General features: G+C 41.9%; 1 protein-coding gene across 1 annotated transcript in view; it reads right to left on the bottom strand.

The window, feature by feature from the left end:
- Positions 1 to 6,346: 6,346 nt before the first annotated feature.
- The window catches only part of GRM7 (glutamate metabotropic receptor 7), a 593,261-nt gene continuing 576,709 nt past the window's right edge, over positions 6,347 to 22,898 (bottom strand). The window contains exon 8 of the mRNA XM_070360052.1: positions 6,347 to 6,868. Within this exon, the coding sequence (XP_070216153.1) occupies positions 6,347 to 6,868 (522 nt within the window). The remainder of the gene's footprint in view (positions 6,869 to 22,898) is intronic.

The following is a 22,898-nucleotide window of genomic DNA, read 5'->3' on the forward strand; positions in this document are numbered from 1 at the left end:
ACTATTTCATAGCATTTATCCTTTAGTAAGGGCTCAAAGTGATACGCCGGTCTGGGCAAAAAGTTTGTTCAAGTGTTTTCCATAAGATGTTACAGAAAAGCCAGAATGAACTTTTTGGCCAACCCAACATAACCATCAGTGGTGAGTCAGTAACAACTCTCAGAGCAGACCATTCCCATGCCTGTTCACACATCACGCAATTGACCATTTGTTCTAAGGTATAAGTTTGAATACCCGAGGTATTTATTGGTATTTCTTGGGTTTGACTAATGTTGAAATTTATCTTTAGACTCTTTAGGTCTTTCACTGAACCTCTCCCTGCTTTCTCGGATAAGTGAAGGTGGTTCCTTGTTTCTCTTAGGCAGAATTATGAGTCCCATATCCTCTTTAATTCATCATCAAGCCCAGCCAGCAAATCTTTTCTATTTCTTTGCTGCAAAAAAGGAACCATGACCATTTTGGGTTTGAGGTGGTACAGTCATTCATTGATATTTCTCAAAATATATTTAATAAAAAAGTAAACCAGGACAAATATTTTTACTAAGCTTTACCTTCTCATCCAAGTTTTCCATATTGTCTTCTCAAACCAGAGTATGAACAAATACATATAAAAATAAGCTCTCACCATTGAGACTTTTAAAGTAGAGTGACCAGCACCAAACCTGCCATTACTGAATCTGGTTCAGGAAATACACATATGCACACACCCAATCACCTGTTCTCCAGAAAATAAACCAGACACGTGATCCACAGCAGCCATCTACACTAAACTTAGCAAACATCATCTTTGAAAATGTATTTCTTTGTATACATAGATTTTGAGGTCATCATGCACAGTTTTCATGGAAACATTTCTAATTCTCAGTGGAGACAAGAACACACAAATAAACAAAAAGTAGATTGTTTCTTACCTTTTGGAAAGCAGGCAAAAGCTATACTGTTGGTGGAATAGTGTACCAAGTAACAGACTTTTGTACACTCTTTCTTACTGGTGGTATACAGTCTACAGGAAAAGTAAATATATAGGTATGTATAAAATAAATGTGCACACAATATTCATTTTTATTCTTTTTTCTCTCCTTTTGGAGAAGAGGCTGCGATAGAGACCACAGACATTATGCCCACTCTCTCAGTGGGTTCAGTAGCTTTTGGTAGACCAGTTGACCACAATTCAGGTACCTCTGAACATGGGAGTATGGGTGGCTTATGGTTTAAAGCATTTGGACTTTACTTGAAGTGAAGCAGGTGAGGGAACCAGCTCCAAAATAATGTATCTACCTGCTCAGAAGGTTATTTTTCTTCTTGTTGATATCCTATTTTTGACTCAGCCTAGACCTTTCATGCTGACCTGCATGATTAGTCCAGAAGAATGAGACAAGTAACATAATGTAGAGAATGTCAGGGATCCAAACAAATGAACAAGCAAAACAAAACAAAAGCCATCACTAATTGACACAGCACAGGAGCATGTTCCAGAATTTTCTTGGCATTGTTACTTGGGAAGATTGTGGTCCCCTCATCCATTTTTTAGCAGTTGAGGGATTTATTGAGCAGCACAAGTTTTTATTTATATATTTTCCTTAAGTATATGCAAAATGATAATTTTCAACAAAGGACCAGAATACAAACTTATATTTAAAATCTTATTATTGATTTTCTGTTTTGGTAGTAAAAGGCCATTCTTCTAAAATGTGCTTCATCACAATACGCTCACTGTCTTAAATTAATCTTTTGCACAGTGTGTGTCCAGCTTCTCTCTCAAGTCAGTTTATCAGTCATATTGCCCCATATCCAAAAAGGCGGTGTGCCCCAGCTGTCCACATTCCTGCCATCTCTAATCACTAGGAAGGTCCAGAGTAAACTATTTGTAACCAGTCCGGGTACTTGAGCAGCTTCTCTGCACTGGCTGGGGCACTGGCTTAGAAAATGGATGGTGGTTTAGAACCAGGTAGCTTAGGGCTGCTCATTCTGTGCACTGCAATCCTTTACAAGGAAAGCATCTGATCAGAGGATAATTCACAGAGCATCTTCTGATTCTGACCACACCAGGCGAGGAAGGTAGCAGTTCCTACCCACCATCTCAATAAAGCCATGCTGCCTCGGTTCATATTATTCATCCAACTGGAAAAAGGTCTTGGTGGCCATACATAAGCCAAGAACCAAGTCCTCCAGTTGATCTGGCATCTTCAAGTTTGCCATGAACATATATCTGCCCAGTCAACAAGAGAAAGTTGGGAGAGACGAGCCTAACTCAGGATGCAGGTGCGAGAACCAGAGGTTGAGGTGCCCTTCTTTGCAGAGAAGGGGTGTGGAGAAGTCTTCAAGGTGGCCAGATCTAAAGCTCCCCACATTAGGTCACACACTCGTGGTCCTCTAGCAGCAGAACTACGGCTTGTATAAATAAAAATACAGTAAGTGGCGGAGCTACACCCTTAGACCCCCTGCTGTTTTTCATCTGAGCTCAGAAACCAACCAGCATCGACCCAATTCTGGATATTCCATATGGCAGCAATACAGAGATGCATGACAGTTTTTGAGATTTACTTTTTGTTGAATCCATGCAGAAATAACTTTTTCTTTCAAGCAATGAAATTTGAACTGAAGAGGCAACCTAAGAGGAAAACCAAACTTCTTGGGGAAAAAAATCAAGCAGTGTAGGGGGCAGCTTTAATTTCTGCCCATATTATGCCAACAAATTCATTTTTATATGGATGTATACTTGCTGTATGGAGTTGGATGAATAGAAGTGAGCATGCGCCAGATGATAAACTGCAATGATTAAAAATGAAAACAGTGAAGACTGAAATACACTGAGACTAAGTGTTTAGGGAAACAGGAAGGTAGCTCATCCTATAAATTCAACATCCTTCCAGACACACTCCCTCTGAGAACAGGAGGCAGAACTCTCCCTTTGGAGAGAGAGTCCTTCTTCAGGCCCATGGTCTGTGCTTTTACTTGTTTCTTTTTAACCAGAAAGTTTCCTTTCAGCCAGTAATTTATTTGTCTCTGTTACCAAAGTTCAGAAGTTTGACATGACTTGGAGCTACATTTTGTATTAAGTAATGCAATAATAATATTCTCTCTCATCAAAACAGCCTGGTCTGTTTTCATTGATTGAATTTTCACTACTCTTCTTTCTCTCTATATACTCATTTTTCTATTACTAGGGACTGGTTTTCCGGATATAATGGCTATCTATGATGTCACCATTTTCCATCTTAATGGCTCTTTAGGGCTCATTTAAAGTAACTATAGGTTTGCATTTTTGTCTTACCTCACATATTTCATTCTGTTAAGTTGACTTTGTCCCAGTTCAGCATCATTGCTAAAACCTTGGGAGGTATTTCCAGAATGGGCTCAAACTGAGTGTCCCAGAGTGAAATCCTTGCTTTTATGATCTCTGGCTCTGCTCTCCGATGGAGTCCTCGGAGTCATGGATAGCTATTTAAATTTATTTAAAATGAAGTAAAAATTTCAAGTGTATTTCATCAGTTAAGTAGCCATATTTCAAGTTCTGAATCACCACATGTGACCAGTGGTTTCTACAGTGGACAACACAGAGAACATTTCCATCATTGCAGAAAACTCTACTGGACAGATTTTGTGCAGAAAAGGTCTTCTGACTTTTCTTAGGGACCTTTGAGAGCTGGGTCATCAGAAACCCCAATGTTTGGAGGTACATGAATCTCCTCCTATAATTCAGATGATATCTGGGCACATTATTGATGGTTACTTTCAGGGAGTGTCTACACAAAGCCAAAATAACTAAAATAATTTTTAAAACATCTTTTGGATTTATTGTGAGACAAAGGCTCTTTTGGATTTCATCTCTTTTTTTTCCCCCCCTCCTTGAACTATTTATCTTTGTTCTGTGTAGACACCAAAATACCAACAATGACAAAACCCAACAAAACTTTTTCAAGGGGAAGGCATCAGATGAATCCCAAATAGAACGATTGTCGTGACTGACACAGGTAATTAAGATACTTGGATTTTTGAGTTGTCAGATGAGGCCTCTACCCAGGCAGCCTCCTTTGAGCTCCTGTCTTTGCAGACAACACAGCAAACAGCAATGCGTCCCACAGCACATTTCACCAGAGTCGGCCACCAGACATCATCATATTCTGTATATGCAAGCTGGAGTGCCAAACAGAGAAGCCCAAAGAGGAATTTCTGCATTAGGATTATCACATATCACTCATGTTGTGGGAAACAGAGCAGCAGAGAGCAGCAAGCGTGGGTTTGGGATCAGACCTGGGTTTCAGACCAAGCTGCCCTGCTATGTGGTGTAGGACTTTGGTGATAGTCCCTGATCTTCCTGAGCCTGGGATTCTTCAGTAAAAGGACAACAATGGTCACTGGCCTACAGAGTTATCAGGAAGAGTAAGAGAGATCTCCCACCCAGAGCATTCTATTTAATGTCTATCTCAAAGGATAACAGATGTGTTTTTGTTATTATCAGGGTCATGTGAATATGAACATTTTAACAGCCAGTAGCATACTCCACACAGCCTCAACAAGGGTAGACCCTCATCATTAAAGGCTAGAAACAGTAGAAATGTTATTTGAAAGCTAGTTATTTTTAAGTAGCGCAGTATTAGATTAATTATCCCAATTCAAAGTTGCTAATTTGATCATTAATTTTAAATACATATAGACTTTTGATCATGTTTTCTTTTTATCAGTATTGGCCATATGTTGTTAAATGTGTATGTCTGCACAAATATAAATGTAACACTGCTATTAGAGCATCTTCAGGGTAAGGGTTTTGTACAATGCAAATCCTGCAAGGGGTCCTAGAATCAAATGCTATAGACGTATAACCATGTAGTATATTTAACAATACATATAAATAGATACATCAATATGTTCACGGAAGTATGTTTATTGGCCAGTTTCATCTACCTTGTGGTGTTTGGTATGCCTTTAACCTTTTTACCTGTTCAGAAGTGGAAGAAAATTAACATGCAATTGACATACATATCTCCAGATGCCTGAGACATGATGATATGCATATGACCTAGATATTATTATCTCCATTTAATACATGAGCATGCTGAGCTTGAGGAAAACTCAGTGACTGTCAAAGCACACAGCTGCTGAGTGGAGTGGCTGGGCTTTGAACTGAGGTCTGTCTCAACCCAAAGTCTTTTCCTATACCACAGTGATTGTCACAGTGATTCTCTCTCTATTCCCCTTCCTGGAACTGACCGTTTGTTCTGCACACATAAGAACAGAGCCTATACCTCCACGGTTTCTCCCTCCTCTCCCCTGTCCCCAAATCTCTTCTATTGAAACATCTAAGTGAAGCCCATGATGTTGGTAATGGGCCTTTGTTTCCTTGTCTACAGACTTTCAAGCATTCACTGTATTTATTCAGCTAACTATTGAGAAATGGATTGGGCTGAGATCATGGATCTTTGTATGGCTATTGTCAAAAGCTATCAGGGCCAAACTCAGTTGTTTGCTGGTTTTTAAAGATCTCAGTTGTAGAGCATCAAGGAGTACCTCAGAGTATCCAGAACAGGAATTGCTTTCTGCTTGGCAGTACATCTTTGGGTACAACAAAATCAGGTCATAACTGGACAGTGAGTCTTGAATGGCTTAATGGCTAGCCCGAATCCTCCTCTAAATAAAACAGGAAACATCAGGAACATACCAATCTGCTTCATTCTATACGCACTAAGTTGGTGCAGTTGTGTCCGACTCTTTGCAGCCCTATGAAGTGTTGTCTTGGAAAACCAATCCTGGAAGTAGTATGTTTAATTTGCAATTCACTCTTACCACCATAGTACTAACAAAGTTAGCAAGTGGGAATTTTAAGCATTTAAATCCGGCTAAAATTGTCTTTCTTTTTCTTTTCCTTTTTTAAACAAACTAGCGTCTGTATGTCCATATTCTTTGCAGTCATTTGCAGGGATGGCTAAAGGCCATGCAGGATTTGCAGACAAGCCACAAAGATATAAAATCTGGCATTTCCTGCTTAATCTCACCTCAAATACTTTATTTTTCATGGGCTAAAACTCCTCTGCAATGATCTGGCAGATGCTTTCCCACATGGGGAGGCCATTAGCATGGTGGTGTCTGGGCCTGTGTACCTGGATGGAAGTTTGCCTGTTCCATTAAATATCTGATGTGCTTTCTTTACTAAGGCTTCCTTAGTAAAGAATCGTAAGTTTCTCCACACTCATGCTCCAGTGGAAAGAAATTATGCTTCCAAAGTTCTTAAATATTTCAATTTCATCTCTATTGCTACAGTTCCATGGGGTGTCCGGGGTTCCCTAGCAGGAAGTTGATCCCCTAAGAGGAAGGGAACAAGGAAGGCGGCTCAACAGCTGTGTTGATGTCAGTTGGAGGGCTTGGGACCAAAGGATAAGAAGCCAGGGATGGGGGAGATTTCACACATCTGAAGCAGAGCCTCTGAAAGCTGCTTCCCGACAGGGAGCAAAAAGGAGGTGGTGAGCACACTCTTAGGAGCAAATGGCAGCATTCGCCAAGGCAACCCAGCCGAGAAGACAAGAGCGCGCACGGCCTTTCTCCAAAGAAAGGCAAGCATACACCACATCTGCCAGAGCTTCCAGATGCAGGATGAGGAGACGGAAGGAAAGGAGAGGTACTTACTGTTTGGGTCTACGTTTTCACAAAGCTCTGTCTTGGCCTCACCGTTGGGTCTGTCACTGGGCTTGTGTGACAGCCGTGATGACATGGTGGCTGCCGTGACCACTGCCTTGAAACTTCGCTTCCGTTTCTGGACATTGAGTTCAGGGTGGAAAATGATGATGTACACTTTCGGCATGTATAGCATCCCCAGCGCCACTGATGCACTTAGGTTCATGGAGATTGTAAGCGTGGTGGTTTGTATGTAGAGCTAGGAGACATAACACACAAGACACTATTACAAATAAAATGGCTGCAGAGGGAGGCTGAACACCTAACGTGATGCCAAGCACGACCATGACAGGGAGAGGAAGCATAAACCCTGGGGAGACAGAATGGCTCTGCACATTTCTTGGCGAGTTTACACATAAATATCATTGGCTTAAAGTCATAGGGTAGCTCTGAGTGCCGGTCTGTCCTGGAAAGTCTGCTTTGTAGAGGTTCAGCGTCAACCTTGCATCAGATCTGAAGTACCTTTACTCAGAATGGCAACTGGATATGAAACCAGGAAGGTCATATTTGCAATCTCGAGTAAGGGGTAGTTTTTTCCTACCCCCCATACATTAACAAAACAATTAACATTACATGATCTCTTACTGCACAGATACCCTGGGACCTTATTTGAAAAAGTCATTATGTCAACACATGTATTTTTCTGTATTTTTTTTTTTTTGAAAGGATTCACCTTCATCATGCCTACAGAGTAGTGAGCTGAGTTTCCTTGGAAAGTAAGCCCTTCTTGCTTCATTCTGGTTTACAAAGCATCAATGGGCAAGACCAAGACCTAGTGATATTGGCTTATAGAGTTGCTAAGGGGCTACAAAACCTTGCCCTGACATGTGTTATGTGTAGTTCAGATGGTGCTCGCAGCTGTCCTTGTGTTCTTTCGCTTCTTGAGAAATCAGTAGAGCCACCCATTCACTCATTCTTCACTGTGTTATATCATTGTCTTGCCTAAAGTGGAAAAGATGAGGGTTGAAGCGGATGAGGAAGAGTAAGATCAGTAAGGGGAAAGCTACAGACAGCTTGACTTGGTCCGTTTGCATTTATGAAGTGCCTTGTCATGATTCATAGCCCACCATTCACTTAGATACGTCTGTGGTTTTCATGACTTCTAAAGCCTAGACTCACTGTGAGGTGATGGGTGTGCTCCTTAACTTGATTGTGGAAATCATGTCACAATATCTACATATGTATATTACATCATCACAGTGTACCTCTTAAAAAATGTTATATAACCTAAACATATGCAATTTGTATTAATCAGTGATAACCTCAGTAAAGCTGAAAATAAATGAATAAATAAATAAACCGGTAAAAAATAGGTAGGTAAATAAATTAGTACACTTCAAGTACATTTAAAAAGAAAAGTTCAAGTGACCAGTTCCTATAGCCTTTTACATCAGTGGAAAACCTAGTCTCTTGACAATGCATTTGATCATGGTTTTCCACAACGGTGTCTTCCTATGTGTCTGAGGATAAAATCCCCCATCTTTAATGGGTTTTACAAGGGCCCACATGGTCTTTCCCCTTGTCTGGTTTCTCAGACTAATTGTCCACCACTCTCCTCACCTCTCTCCTTCCTCTCTCCCCAGGATTTCATCCACATGGCCCTCCTTAAGTTCTTGAAGATGCTATGCTTATTCAACCACAGACTTTTCTACAGGCAGGTGTGTGATTTTTATTTATTATTGTTTCCTTCTGTGTGGAATGTTCCTCTACATTTTAGAACATCCATTCCAGCCTGCCTCCCCCACGACCTTAACTCTCAGCCAGCTTGTTTAATGACATTTGTTGTTCAGTCACTAAGTCATTTCCAACTCTTTGTGACCCCATGGACTGCAGCACGCCAGGCTTCCCTGTCCTTCACTATCTCTTGGGTTTTACGCAAGTTCATATCCATTGAGTCGGTGATGCTATCTAACCATCTTGTCCTCTGCTGCCCTCTTCTACATACAGGCCTTCAAAACACTGTTGTTTTTAGGTCATGGCTGCCTGTTTGTAATCCTCTACCCACTAACCTGATCATCTGAACGCCCATCTCTCAAACTGAGCCACAAGTTCAGTGAAGGCAGTGATGATGGGTAGTGGTGTCACTGTGCCTGCGGTGCTGACGGACAGTAGGCACTTAAGAAGCACACAGTGGATGAGCTCCTGTGTTTGGATAAGAGGCACCTTCTTCCTCCTGATGACTCAGTGGTCAGACAGCCTTTCTCTAAATATACAGGGATTGCCATCAGATCTATTAGCTGCCTGGCCATTTCTGACTTTAGTTCTTCAATCTGGGTCTCTGGAGAAGAAATTAAAAGAGACTTTGCTTTTCATCTGGAAGGAATACTGTTTTCCAGCAAACATTAATTTGAATGTGCATGTTTCTGAATGCTTTACAGGAGCTGGCAGCCGTTAACTGTATAATGCATAATAAATGTAAAATATAAAGACAAAACAATATTGAATTAATGATCCTTTTGGTTGTGAACTAGACCATATGTTTAAAGCTCATCTTTTCCTATTAGAATACCTTTAGACTTTCATCTTCATTCTACCCTGCTGCCCACCCTGTCCAAGAAAGTCTTACCCTGAAACAGAGGTTTATGAACTTAGACGCTGTCATTTTGTCCCCCATGGTCACTGCTGTCATCCTGCTAATGAGGGCTTTGCAAACCATGGATTAGTCAGTCCAAGAAAGAAAGGGATCTAAACTGACCCATGGGATCTTAAGCTTTCCTTCTATTTCTCCACTCAAAAGCAAATTTTGCAGTTGAAGAAACCATCTGTAGTTTATTGAGTTTATGACTTATATACATAATTTGTATACTTTATACATATGTAAATATTTGTGCTGGTCTGTGTATACATACATGCTTTTTCTCAAGAAAGACTACTTAGTCATTTAGGACTCTAGTAGCAAAGTTGCTTATTTTATGGAGTCTGTAATTTTGTTCATGTCAAGCTAGAATCTATCAAGACTTTGATACTTGTTTTGACATTTTTGTAATTTCGGGGGACATTTCAGGAATCTGTGAAAACCAACAGGAACATCATTGACCATTAAGGGACAAATTTCTGTCCCTTAATCCTTTATGTTGCAGAGTGGTTAGGAATGAAGACTCCAGAGCTAATCTGAGTTCAATTCCCGTTTACTAGCTTTGTGACCTGGGACAAATTATTTTGCCTCTGTCTGCCTTAGCTTCCACATCTATAAATGGGGATGATAACATGAGCCCCCCTACCTCATGATGTTGTTGTGGTGATTAAATGAGTATTTGTAAAGTAGGATAGGACCTAGCATGTAGTAAGTATTATGAAAGGATTTTTAAATAAGTTACATATGTAGAAAGACAGGAAGACCCCAGTCTGCAGAGAACCCAGAGTTACTTGTTCATGGGGATACAACCCAGCTCAGCCCCAGGAAGGGAACTCAGTTGCTCTCTTCTTGGCCTTTGGTGGGATGCTTGCTTTTTGACTCTGAGTTTTCACCCTAGCAGCCCTTTTAGTACAATTTTTTTAAGCAAATTCCAACAGTTAATTTATTTTTGATTAGAGGATAATTGCTTTACAATATGTTGTGTTGGCTTCTGCCATACAACTATGTGAATCGGTCATAAGTACATATATGTCCCCTCTCTTGAACCTCCCCCTGCTCCTCACTCCCCACTTAAGTGAGGTGGATGAATCTAGAGTCTCTTATACAGAGTGAAGTTAGTCAGAAAAAGAAAAACAAATATCATATATTAAAACGTATTTATGGAATCTAGAAAGATGGTACTGGTGAGCCTATTTGCAGGGCAGGAACAGAGACGCAGACATGGAGAACGGACTTGTGGGGAAAGAGAGGGTGGGATGAATTGAAAGATCAGCAGTGAGCATAAACATTACCATATGTAAAACAAGTAGCTAGTGGGCAGTTGCTGTATGATGCAGGGAGCTCAGCGTGGTAATCTGTGGTGGATTACAACATATTTATTTTTTAGTCTCAAGGCTATTCCTGTTTTATCCAATGCTTATTGTCAAATGAGCAATGCGGATTGTAGAATTACCCTGTTTGATTTTCGATATTTTATATCATTTTGCTTTATCTTCCTTATACTTTCTTGAGAGATGTAAAGGTGTTAGTGGTTGATTTTGGTCTCTGTTACCAGCACATAGGGGTCTAGCACATACAGCTTTACTGGGGTCAGCTCCTCCCCCATCCCCTGTCCCAGACTGCCCTTGTCCCATCTGGCTGTCTGAGGCTCATTGCCTCACCATGGTCCATCCTTGATGGCCTGAGCTCATGGGAAAGAAGCTCCCTGCCTCGCAGTGTTGGGATACTTAAGCCTGAATTTTATTATCAACTTCAATACATTTCCACCAGTTTCTTTTCCTTGGTTGAATGTGGCTTTCCTCCCAAGCACCATGTGTAACCCAGCTTGTACAACTAAGGAAAATGTGGGCAAAGGGTTCCAAGTCAGGTGGTGTTTTACACATTTCTCTACCAAGCAGTGTTCTTCAAGTCTGATAAACAGAACCTCTGGCTCTCAGTTTCCTCATTTGCAAACTGAAGATAACAATGGTTTAGGGTTCAAATGCTGACTCTGATGACCTAATTCATTTTATATATGGAAAGTGCTTAGTACAATGCCTGGGAAACACGTATACATGAAATATGAGCTGCTAATATTTATATTCTGCCGAATATTTATATCAGGATATTGGTGTGTAGACCTTAAGATAAGTCTTCCTTAGTATTCGCTGTCATATATTTTAAACTTTTAATGTACGTCTTAGTAATTAACTAGAATGTAGGGTCTAAAAAGCCAGGCCTATTCATGTCCTGTCTGATTGACATGTGCCAGCAAGTATACCATTAGAGACACAGCTTTGTGCTGAATTCAGGGCCAGGAAAAGCCCAGCTAAATCTGCCCCGTGCATTTTCTCATCTTGGTCTAAAAGTTCATTGTCACATAAATGTGACTGCAAAGCCCCATGAGATGTCATTGTTGCTTTATAAATAGATGTTGCACTGAGGGTTATTGGCGTTCTCCTCCTGTAAGTATTGATCGGTAAAATACTAGGAAATTCAAAAAGTCTAGATTGCTCCTGAACAAACTTTGCATGTTGCCAACTCTTCGTCAAAGTTTCAGAATCAGTTTAATTGAAGACAGTTTTGAGAGATTCCTGGGCATGTCGCTAACGACTTCATGGTATAAATTCACCGGTAGCTGTATTTTCCAGATAGGCTATGTGACAGAGACTTTTCTTTTCCAGTGTTGGTACATCATCCACTTACCACTCGCATTTTCAGTGAGATTAGTCACCCTCGGCATCCATGAGGGATTGATACCCAGACCTCCTGAGGATACGAAAATCTGAGGAGGCCCAGGTCCCTATATAAAATGATGCAGTATACATATATGTACCCTCGTATACTGTAAATCATCTCTAGATTAATTATAATACCTGATGCAGTGTAAATGCCATGCCACACCTGCTGCTCAGTCATGTCCAACTCTTTGCAACCCCATAGATTGTAGCCCAGCAGGCTCCTCTGCCCATGGGGTTTTCTAGGCAAGAATACTGGAGTGGGTTGCCCTTTTCTTCTCCAGGGGATCTTCCTGACCCTGAGAAAGAACCTGTGTCTCTTACATCTCCTCCATTGAGGTGGATTCTTTACCACTGTGCCACCTGGGAAGCCCAAATGCTATGTAAATAGTCATAAATACTACGTAAATGCTATGTAAATAGTTGCCAATATGCTGAAAATTCAAAGTTTGCTTTTTGGAGCTTTCTGGAAATTTTTTTTCCCCAAATATTTCTCACCTGCAGTTTGCTGAATCCATGGATGTGAAACCCATAGATACAGAGGTATCCACAGTGGTGGACAGCAGTAGGCCACTACCAAGTAGCCACACAGGCCGCTGTAACAGTGGCAGAGCATTCTTTCTGTAGTCAGGGAGCCACATTCTAGTGGCAGAAGGAACACAGCCTAGAATCAAATATGCAAGGTGTCGACACTGCTCACCAGTCCTTTTTCCCACAGTGTGTACTCGGCCCCGCCTGCTTGTCCCTGGGCATGTCCTTTGCTCACCTTTTCACCTCTGATACCCTGTTTTGCATTTGATGTTCAGTCCAAAGTCTCCTTGTACTTAAAGTGTCCCTATAACCCAATTTCCCCCATAAATCTAGTACTTTCATTGTGTAATTTTGCAAAGCATGGTGACTTCTAAGAATGCATATGTCACATTTAGCAGAGCTGACTGGATAATAAACTCACTGCCTGCACTTCACTAAATTCTGGTTGCACAGTAAGTTCTACACTTGAAGCAAGTGTTGGATATTAGAAATAGCCTTGGCATTCATGGAGGATTGTTCTAAGGAAAGCGATTATCTGTAGTCTGTTAGTCATCATCATCATCATTGTCGTTATTTTGCTATTGTGTGTGGGTCTCTACGGAGAAGGCAATGGCACCCCACTCCAGTACTCTTGCCTGGAAAATCCCATGGATGGAGGAGCCCAGTAGGCTACAGTCCATGGGGTCGCCAGGAGTCAGACACACTGAGCGATTTCGCTTTCACTTTTCACTTTCATGCACTGGAGAAGGAAATGGCAACCCACTCCAGTGTTCTTGCCTGGAGAATCTCTGGGATGGGGGAGCCTGGTGGGCTGCCATCTCTGGGGTTGCACAGAGTCAGACATGACTGAAGTGACTTAGCAGCAGTGGGTCTCTAGCTCTTTATTTCTAGAGTTGAGGCCGTAATGCTAGCTGTCTTATAAGGTTGTTGGGATCGAATTGGTGGGCCATTGTGAAATACACAGGAGGGTGCCTAGCATGTACGAACCACTCAACCAAGGCTGTCTGTATCGATGATTGATTTATTAGCTATAACATAAAATGACTTGTTTTCTATGTTGTTCTCTTTCATATCATTTTAGTATTAATACACTTTGAAATGATCATCTTTCTTATGGAATCCACTGAATGACAACCTATTTTAGGGAAAAACATCTCATTAAGTTTGCTTCTATTTTGTTTGAAAGTCTGTTCAAACCCCTATCCTGTCATCGACTATTATGAGAAATAACCAATTAAATACATTCCCAGGTGACCACTGAAAACTGGGACAAGGAGGCTTTCATAGAGTCTTTGGTAGGATGGGAGAAGTTTCACAGTTCTCATGACATCCCAAAGTCTGTACAACAAAAATGAAAACTGTGTCTGATGTAAGCAGAGTAGAGATAAAGCATGCATTATTATCTGACAAATGTCTGGAACACCCATGTGTCTAAATTTAAATGCAAGTTCTTAGCAGTTAAGACCAGTGTTTTTGATCCTTGCCACCTGGACCCCTTGGTTCCTAATCAGAGTCACCATATTTGTGAGAAATAATAATGACACATGGCTGGAAATAAGACAGGGTGTTTCCAGTAAGACTTCCTCAGTTTCCAGAGGGTCAACATGCTGAAGGCTTTTGCACAGTAATGAAATAATGCCTGATGATAAAAGGATTCAGTATAATGATGAGGAAAGATACTTGCATCTTCTGGAGGGATGGTGTAATGGGAAAACAAGATCTTTCTTGTTAGAAGTGATTTCAAACTTGGCCTTGGATTATTGGTTGGTGACTGTGGGCAAACTACTTCACGTCTGACAAGTCAGTCAAAATTCAAACCAAAGAAATTTGTTACCAGAGTGTCTGATATAAAAACTCTCATTCCACCATGACCATAGAGACCTTCTGACCACTTGGAATATTAAAAGATAGTATACTGCCTGGTGGCATGCACAAAAAGTGGACGAGTCTTTATGAGAGAGCATGGCCCCATCTTTGGCACATGATTTTCATGCTGTTCCATTCAAACCTGTTATCTTTGAATAGGCAATTTGTAAAGAGTAACAGACAATATCTATAAAACAATACAGATGCACATTCCAAATATTTTGGGACACACTCTGTGGACAGGTGTACGGCGTGAAATTATAAATAATGGAAGCAACTGGATGATTATTCAGAAAACGAAGATCATGGCATCTGGTCCACTTCATGGGAAATAGATGGGGAAACAGTGGAAACAGGGTCAGACTTTATTTTTCTGGGCTCCCAAATCACTGTAGGTGGTGACTGCAGCCATGAAATTAAAAGACACTTACTCCTTGGAAGGAAAGTTATGACCAACCTAGATAGCATATTGAAAAGCAGAGACATTACTCTGCCAACAAAGGTTCGTCTAGTCAAGGCTATGGTTTTTCCAGTGGTCATGTATGGATGTGAGAGTTGGACTGTGAAGAAAGCTGAGTGCTGAAGGATTGATGCTTTTGAACTGTGGTGTTGGAGAAGACTGTTGAGAGTCCCTTGGACTGCAAGGAGATCCAACCAGTCCATTCTAAAGGAGATCAGTCCTGGGTGTTCTTTGGAAGGAATGATGCTAAAGCTGAAACTCCAATACTTTGGCCACCTCATGTGAAGAGTTGACTCATTGGAAAAGACTCTGATGCTGGGAGGGATTGGGGGCAGGAGGAGAAGGGGACGACAGAGGATGAGATGGCTGGATGGCATCACTAACTCGATGGACGTGAGTCTGAGTGAACTCCAGGAGTTGGTGATGGACAGGGAAACCTAGCGTGCTACAATTCATGGGGTCGCAGACAGTCGGACACGACTGAGCGACTGAACTGAACTGGATGATTATTGGACAAGACCTCATTTGACTGTTTTGTTTTTCTCATTTAGTATCTCCAGGCAGACATGATGTTAAGTCGACACACAATCACATTATTTTTTTGGAGGGACATAAGGACACACACTCCAGGTGAATGCAAATCAGTTCCTGGAGCATGAAATAAGGGATTATGTTATGCTTGAAATCACCTACATCTCAGTTCTCTGCTCTCCTGATCAAAAGCCTGATGCTTTGTCTATTCCCGTGTCACCTCATCAGAGAGATGCTGTTATTCCAGTTGACACATCCTTGGGAAGACCGGGGTTTCACTCCCCGTGTCATCCGAACGAGCTGTGGGCCGTCCTCATAGCTAATTCTTCCAGGCAGTCACTTCTGATTTTGCTGGGCACCTATGAGCACAGCCTACACACACTGATACACAGGATTTTTCCCCCCTCACCGGCCCTGCTATCCCTCAATTTTGATTTCAAGCTTTTTTCCTCCTCCAGCTACAAGGCAGGAGTTTCACTCTTTTATACAGCCAACACTGGCCCTGTCTGTTCTGTTATATTATCTAGAAGGTTATTTACCATTCCTGCTGGTTCAAGAGCCCCACAAATGTTAGGTCCCCGCCTTGTTGTGATTTAACATACAAAGGTGAACCCCTTCACCCTTCCCCACCCCGCTGTCAGCCTGCAGAGACACATTTCTGCCAGATTCCCTGGCTCTCCAGGAACCCTTGGCCGTATTCTTCAAGACTGAACCTAGCAGCATTTTGTAGGAGGCAGTGTCGGATCCTGTCTTATAATAAGAAAGTACTGACATGTACCTCACTGGGGAACACATTAGGTAACATACGATGATGTTCTGTATCACTCTGCAAGTAAACCAGGGCATTAAAAAGAACTTAATATATTCCACTTCTAAAGCTGTCATTTGAAATATTCCACTTATAGAAGTGCAAAGCTGTCTCATCTTGCCAACTTTTAAAGTCATCTTTCAGGTTCTTGTGAACATAAAAAAGACAGGAATCCAATGAAAATACTGATGTTGAATTAATGGCTGAGAGAGAGAGAGACAGTTTTGGCATCTCTTGGGAATAGTTCACGTGTTTTAAATTGGGCTTGTAAAGTGTTCATTGAGACCGGCCTGGAGTGTCACTGACAAGAAGACAGTGTCGAATCCTTATAAAAAGAGGGGCCTTCTCTCAGTTTTCAGAGACATTGGCAATGACTTTCTGATGAACTTTGGCAGGTTTTGATCATCATCCAGCAGCTGTCTTTCCTCCTCTTAGTTCTAGCTGTTAATTTTGTCTGTCTTCCTCTGTCCGCTCTGGACTGTACCTTCCCCATCTTACTGCTGACCTGTGGCAGCTCCCTTCCTTCCCTTCAGATTCGCCCTTCCCCTTGCATTAGCTCATACTTTTTATGTATCATTTTTGCTTCCCTGCTTTCCCACTGTCTCTGGTGCAGCACTGTGGGTGTGGACAGGCACAGGCTCCTCAACTTCTCTCCTGACTCAGTGGGCCCCACTCTGTGCTGTGGGACCCACTCAGCCAACGGTGGCCATGGCTGATGGGCAGAGTGGCTAACAGCTAGACCTCAGGGCCAGAACTGCCCACCCAGGGGTAACTTGTGCTCTGAACTCCTCAGCGAGGACCTCAGCTGAGGTTTAGTTTAAATCTAACAGGAGAAAATAACTACAATCCAGCTGCTCAGCAAATTGTAGATAAAAAGTTGCTCAGCCTGTGCCCTTTACTGGAATGGTGAGGGCTCTGAGATGGGGGCAGAGAAATAACACTCATCCTGCAGGAAGAAACAGAACAAGAGGGAGTGAGGAGGGCTGAAGAGGAGTGGCCGACTGGTTCATGCTTTGATCTTACTGTCACCAGATCCATGTTCCTTTCTTGTTGTTTCTGAGGTCCTGGATCATGGATCTCAAAAGTACAGTTTCTTACCCATTCACTCCCGAGGGCCTAGAGTCTTGCCTCTGTCTGTACCTCCTGAATCTGCCCTCTGAACCTGCCCACACTTCTTAGCAGACCTAAGAGGGATTTTTGCAGGTCTCATTCCTCTTTAAAACTCAATGCTGAGGCCTATAGTGTTGGGGGCTCCAGCTGTCTTACTGCATTAACTCAACCTTCCATGACACTTTGGATGAAGAGACTGCTTCTGGCCCCAGGAACTCTGCAGGGCCCTCCTTCCACCTTCCCTCACCTTATCTAAGTGCTTCTGATATGCAGTGCACTGTTCATCTGCAAGACTTTTTCACATGCTGTTCCCTCTGCTTCACATGCTGTTCCCTCTCATCTGTTCCTGGCTCCCTCCTATCTGCCTTTTGGGTCTCAGTCTCACTTCCTTGAGGAGGGCTTCTCTGACCCTCAAATGGAAACTATGTCCTTCCTCTTCTGCCTGCTCACAGAACATACTGTCACCCTTCATCACATCAATCACAAATTAGGATTATTCAGTTGAGTGTCTATTTAATAAATAAGTATCCCCTCAATAGACTATCCTCCTGATAGCACAGACCATATATTTTGACCTACCCTACAGAGCTCCTGGAACTTAAAAGTACTGAGTTCATAGCAGCTGGACAGATGAGTGAATACAATCTAGGACATATACACTGTGAGCCAAGAGCAGTGAAACATATGACAAGTGCACTCGCACTGGAGTCAAAAGTTCTGGGTCTGGAGGTAGGATCTGCCACTGACTAACTCCTGCGGGTTCTCAAGTAGCTCACATAGCATTTGCAAGCATGGATAGTGACGCACCATGAGATGCATGGGCTCACTTCCCAGAGCGGTGGCAGAGGAGATGACTTATAAGTGGTCCTACCTCTTAAACCCTGAACCCATGGTCTAAATGCCACCCCGGTACAATTTATGTGCGCTGGATGGTGTAACCACATCCAGAGGCTGTTTGCTTCCAAACAGCTGCATTTCTTCCCATCTTTCCAGATAATTTTTCCTCTAGCAGTTGCATTGGCTTCCTGTCTTCCCCAGTCCTGTAACTAGAGGCACTGCTCTGATCCAGTCAAAGCATTCAAAGCTAATAAACAGAAGATTTAAAGCACAGAGATAAATTGTCCCCTACACTAGGAACAGAACCAGAATACTTTGTGCATGTCGGGGAGGGAGGGAGCATTCAGAAGTGAGCAGTTCAAGGCAGGAACCGTGTTTTAATTTATCTCGGCATCCTCATGCCTGGTACAGGGAACAAGTTGCATATATGGTTGATGAATGAGATGGTCTTCACTCATTTGCCAAACCCAAGCCCAAATCAAAGCCACTCACTCATCTCCATGTCACAGTTCATCATATGCCCCCAGCCACACTGGCCTCTTTCACTTCCCTGGATCTGCCCTGCTCTCTCCTGCCAGAGTGTATGAGAGTCCGTCACTCAGTCATGTCTGACTCTGCCACCCCATGGACTGGAGCCCACCAGGCTCCTCTGTCCATGGGATTTCCCAGGCAAAGATACTAGGGTGGGTTGCCATTTCCTTCTCTAGAGCATTGTCCTGACCCAGGAATTGAACCCAGGTCTCCTCCCCTGAAGGAGGATTCTTCACCACTGAGTCAACAGGGAGGCCCATCTCCTGCCACAGGGCCTTTGCATGTTTGGATCCCTTTCCTTGCAGTGTTTCCCACACCGCCTCCCTCATCTGTTCATTCTTCAGCTCTCACCACTCCAGCATCACTTCCTCATCCAAGACTCTTCTAGCCAAGACCATGTCTTTCCATCCTGTTACAGGCTCCCAAAGCAATCTCAGTAATTCACATCTAAACACGTGTGTGTGTGTGTGTGTGATTAGCATCTATTTCTGCCACCAGGAAGCATCTGCTTAGCTCACTGTCGTATCCCCAGTACCTAGCACTGTGGTGGCAAATTCAAGGGGCCTCATTGATACTGGTAAGGAAGGAAATATGGGGGACACAACGATAAGAGGTTATATTTGTGGTCTTTGGCTTTGTCTCTGGGTGATCCCAGAGAACAGATTCAGAAGGGTACCTGACAGAAAGAAGTAAGTGTGCAATGTTCCTGTGGATTCCCTGTAAAGGGGGTTCTTCTCATTTGGCAAAGGGGAAGGATGGACTGTGTTGTCCTGGGGCGCTGGTACTTAACCTCTTTACCCCCCGTCATGTGTTCACTAGACAAGAAAGTATAACTATCAAGAGTGACCCTTTTAGAGCCTGAAACTGCACTAAAAATCAACAACCCTGCCCTTCTGGAAGGATGGGAGCTTTTCTTTCAAAAAGCATAGGCTAACGCTTAGGTCAGCACCCAACTGTCTCCTCACAATAGGGAAAAAAAAAAAAAAAGAAATGGTTGCCATGACAACCCAATGACGTGTTCAGTCATTGAGTTTTGCTTTTTTTTTTTTTTTTTTGACCAAAAAATGCTGACTTTGACTTAACTACTAATGTATATGCATTTTGTTTGTTCAATTCAGATCCCTCCCGGAGCTTTTCTGAATCATCAATAAGTATCACTTAAAAAATTCACCTTTAGAAAGTGGAATGGCTCAGATTAAGATAATAGTGATCAGGGGTGCTGAGGGGACAAATGATAGCTACGTTGAGAGGGAAAAATAAAAGAACATGTGGATGGACTGGACTGGGAAGAAAGAAAAGTAAGGGAAAAACCAAGGACTCACTTTCTTAATATTCTACCTCCTTTTATGCAAACCCCAAGTTAGTAACTGCAAGGAGATCCAACCAGTCCATTCTAAAGGCGATCAGCCCTGGGTGTTCTTTGGAAGGAATGAAGCTAAAGCTGAAACTCCAGTACTTTGGCCACCTCATGCGAAGAGTTAACTCATTGGAAAAGACTCTGATGCTGGGAGGGATTGGGGAAGGAGGAAAAGGGGACGGCAGAGGATGAGATGGCTGGATGGCATCACTGACTCGATGGATGTGGGTTTGAGTGAACTCCAGGAGTTGGTGATGAACAGGGAGGCCTGGCGTGCTGCAGTTCATGGGGTCGCAAAGAGTCGGACATGACTGAGTGACTGAACTGAACTGAAATCACACCAACACTATACAAACCCAGAGCAGGTTTGAGCTCTCTTAAAAAATAAATGTGGTCTCCCTTTTCCAAGCAACCTGACTAAAAATATTTGCAAAGGCTTTCAAATGATATCAGCACAGTTCAGTCCTGCCACTCTTCTGGAGTGCAAGGCCCCAGAAATTTATGCCAGCTTCATCTCCTCCAAGCTTCATGAGCTCATATCCTAATCTAATCCCAATCACCCAAAGCTAATCCTTCACCATCATTTACATCTCTGGTTAAGAGTCTCTTTCCAAGCTTCTACCCTGCATGTATTCCCAACTGGAATTCTCAATCTTCCCTTCTTAAGAAAATAAGCCTACTTTCTCTAGAAAGAGCTAAAGAGATCCACAAAATGATTAAATGGCAAGCATGCAAGTAGATTCTCTCAACAGAAACTGCCCAGGCTCATGTATAGAGCCATTATAACTTATGGAGAAAAGAGGTCTATTGTTTCTTGAAACCATGTCAAACTTTGATATAAACTAAGAAAAATGCATGAATGAGTCTAAAAAAATAATTTTAATGGCAAATTTTCTATTCCATCTTGACTCATGAAATCACCATACATTATTTATGGGAAAAAGATAAAGCATGAAAGGTCTTCATGGTGTGGGAGTACTATCTACATAGAGTCCAGGCCCACAGAGCAGAGTGTCCTGAAGAAGTTTCTGTAAAGGTTATTCTCAGTTACGTGCAGGTACATATTTATCATCTTTAATGCAAGGCTTATCATCTTCATCAACTTCATAGGGCTGCTGCCACAATCAAATCAGCATCTCAAACCATGTTGAAAGTGGAGATTTTCTTGCAAAACCTGGCTTTGTACTTATACTCTTTTAAATTTACTGAAGTGTCATTGATTTACAGTGTTGTACAAATTTCTGCTATACAACAAATGATTCTTTATGTTCTTTTCCATTATGGTTCATTGCAGGATACTGAAGGTAGTTCCCTGTGCTCAACAGTAGAACCTTGCTGTTTATCCATTCGATACAGAGTAGTTTACATCTGCTAACCCCAAACTCCCGGTCCATCCCTTCCCCATTCTTCCCCTCCCTGTAACCACAAGTCTGCTCTCTATGTCTGTGAGTCTGTTTCTGGTTTGCTGATAAGCTCATTTGTGTTATATTTTAGATTCCACATGTAAGTGATACCATATGGTATTTGTCTTTTTCTGGCTTACTTCACTTAGTATGATAATCTCTGGGTACATCCATGTTGTTGTAAATGACATTATTTCACTCTCTTTTATAGCTCAGTAGTATTCCCTTGTTGTGTATGTATGTATACAGGTAGGTAGATAGATATAAATATGTACATAAGTAATACTAATATTCTTTATCTCAGGATTGTGACTTCCATCTACTTGGTTGCACAAATTGAACTTTTAAGGGTTGTTCTTAAAAACCTGCTGTTCCTTCACATTTTCCCTTTATATGTAGTCTATTACTCCGTTAGCTAGTATTATCTGTAAAATACTTATGGAATCTATTCTCTTCCCACTGCCCCAGCCCTTGTCTTAAGTATGATTAACCAGTTAACACACTTAAGCACAGAGGACAGAGGGTATATTTGTAAGTTCTCAGGTGGGAGCTGTTCATGGTTGATGAAGATGACGGTGATGGTGAAGACAATGATGCACTTGGACACTGTTCCTAGGGTGCTATTGTAGCATCCCAACTGGTTTCATTTCTTCCATTTCTTGCCTCCCTCTAAGCAGTACTCTTCAGAGTAACCAAGATGATCTCTATAAAAACTGAAAATCAGACAACCTGGTCCCCTCTAGACTTCCCATTGCCCTGTAGTCTCTGGACCAGCTGCAATTCTAGCCTCTTGATTAGTCTCTTGACTAAGATTTATCTGTGCTGGCTGCTTGGGCGCTTCAAGCTTATTTCCAATGAAGGGACTTAGCACACACCATACATACCAGTCTGTCTGCCCACAATGATATTTTGCCTGAGTTCTTTATCCAAATGACTCCTGTCCCATCTTTGAGGTTAACTTCATGTATTTTCTTGAACAGACTTTCTATGGCCACACCACTGCTCCACCAACTTGAATTTTCTCCTTCCATGATTCTCTCACATAGCAGCCTGTTTTATTATTATTATTATTATTACTCATAGTGCATGTTACAATCAGTGATCATCAACATAATCATGGATTCATTTATCTCAACAGTTTCTCTCCTACAGGAATTTAAGGTTATGATGGCAGGAATAGACCTGTAACAAATGACCTCAAAAATATTATTTTAACTAATAAGGGTAACAGTCCAGAAAGTAATTTTAAAGTGAGGTACAAATAGAAGCATCCCAATGAGTAAAACTCTCTTTCTGAGCCATAAATACATTTTGAGTAGAAGTTGGTTCTTAGAGTGAGTACATTCAGAGAATGTTAAGTTGAAATCCTGAGTTAGCAGAGCACTCACATGACTTGTGCAGGGTCACAGTAATCAGGAACAAAGCTAAGATGTAAGTTGAATCCTTTTGATTCTACAGCTTATTTTACTACACTGATTTTCACATTCAACTAAAAAGCGTATC

The sequence above is a fragment of the Bos mutus genome, chromosome 22, assembly GCF_027580195.1.
Source record: "Bos mutus isolate GX-2022 chromosome 22, NWIPB_WYAK_1.1, whole genome shotgun sequence".
Lineage (NCBI taxonomy): Eukaryota > Metazoa > Chordata > Mammalia > Artiodactyla > Bovidae > Bos > Bos mutus.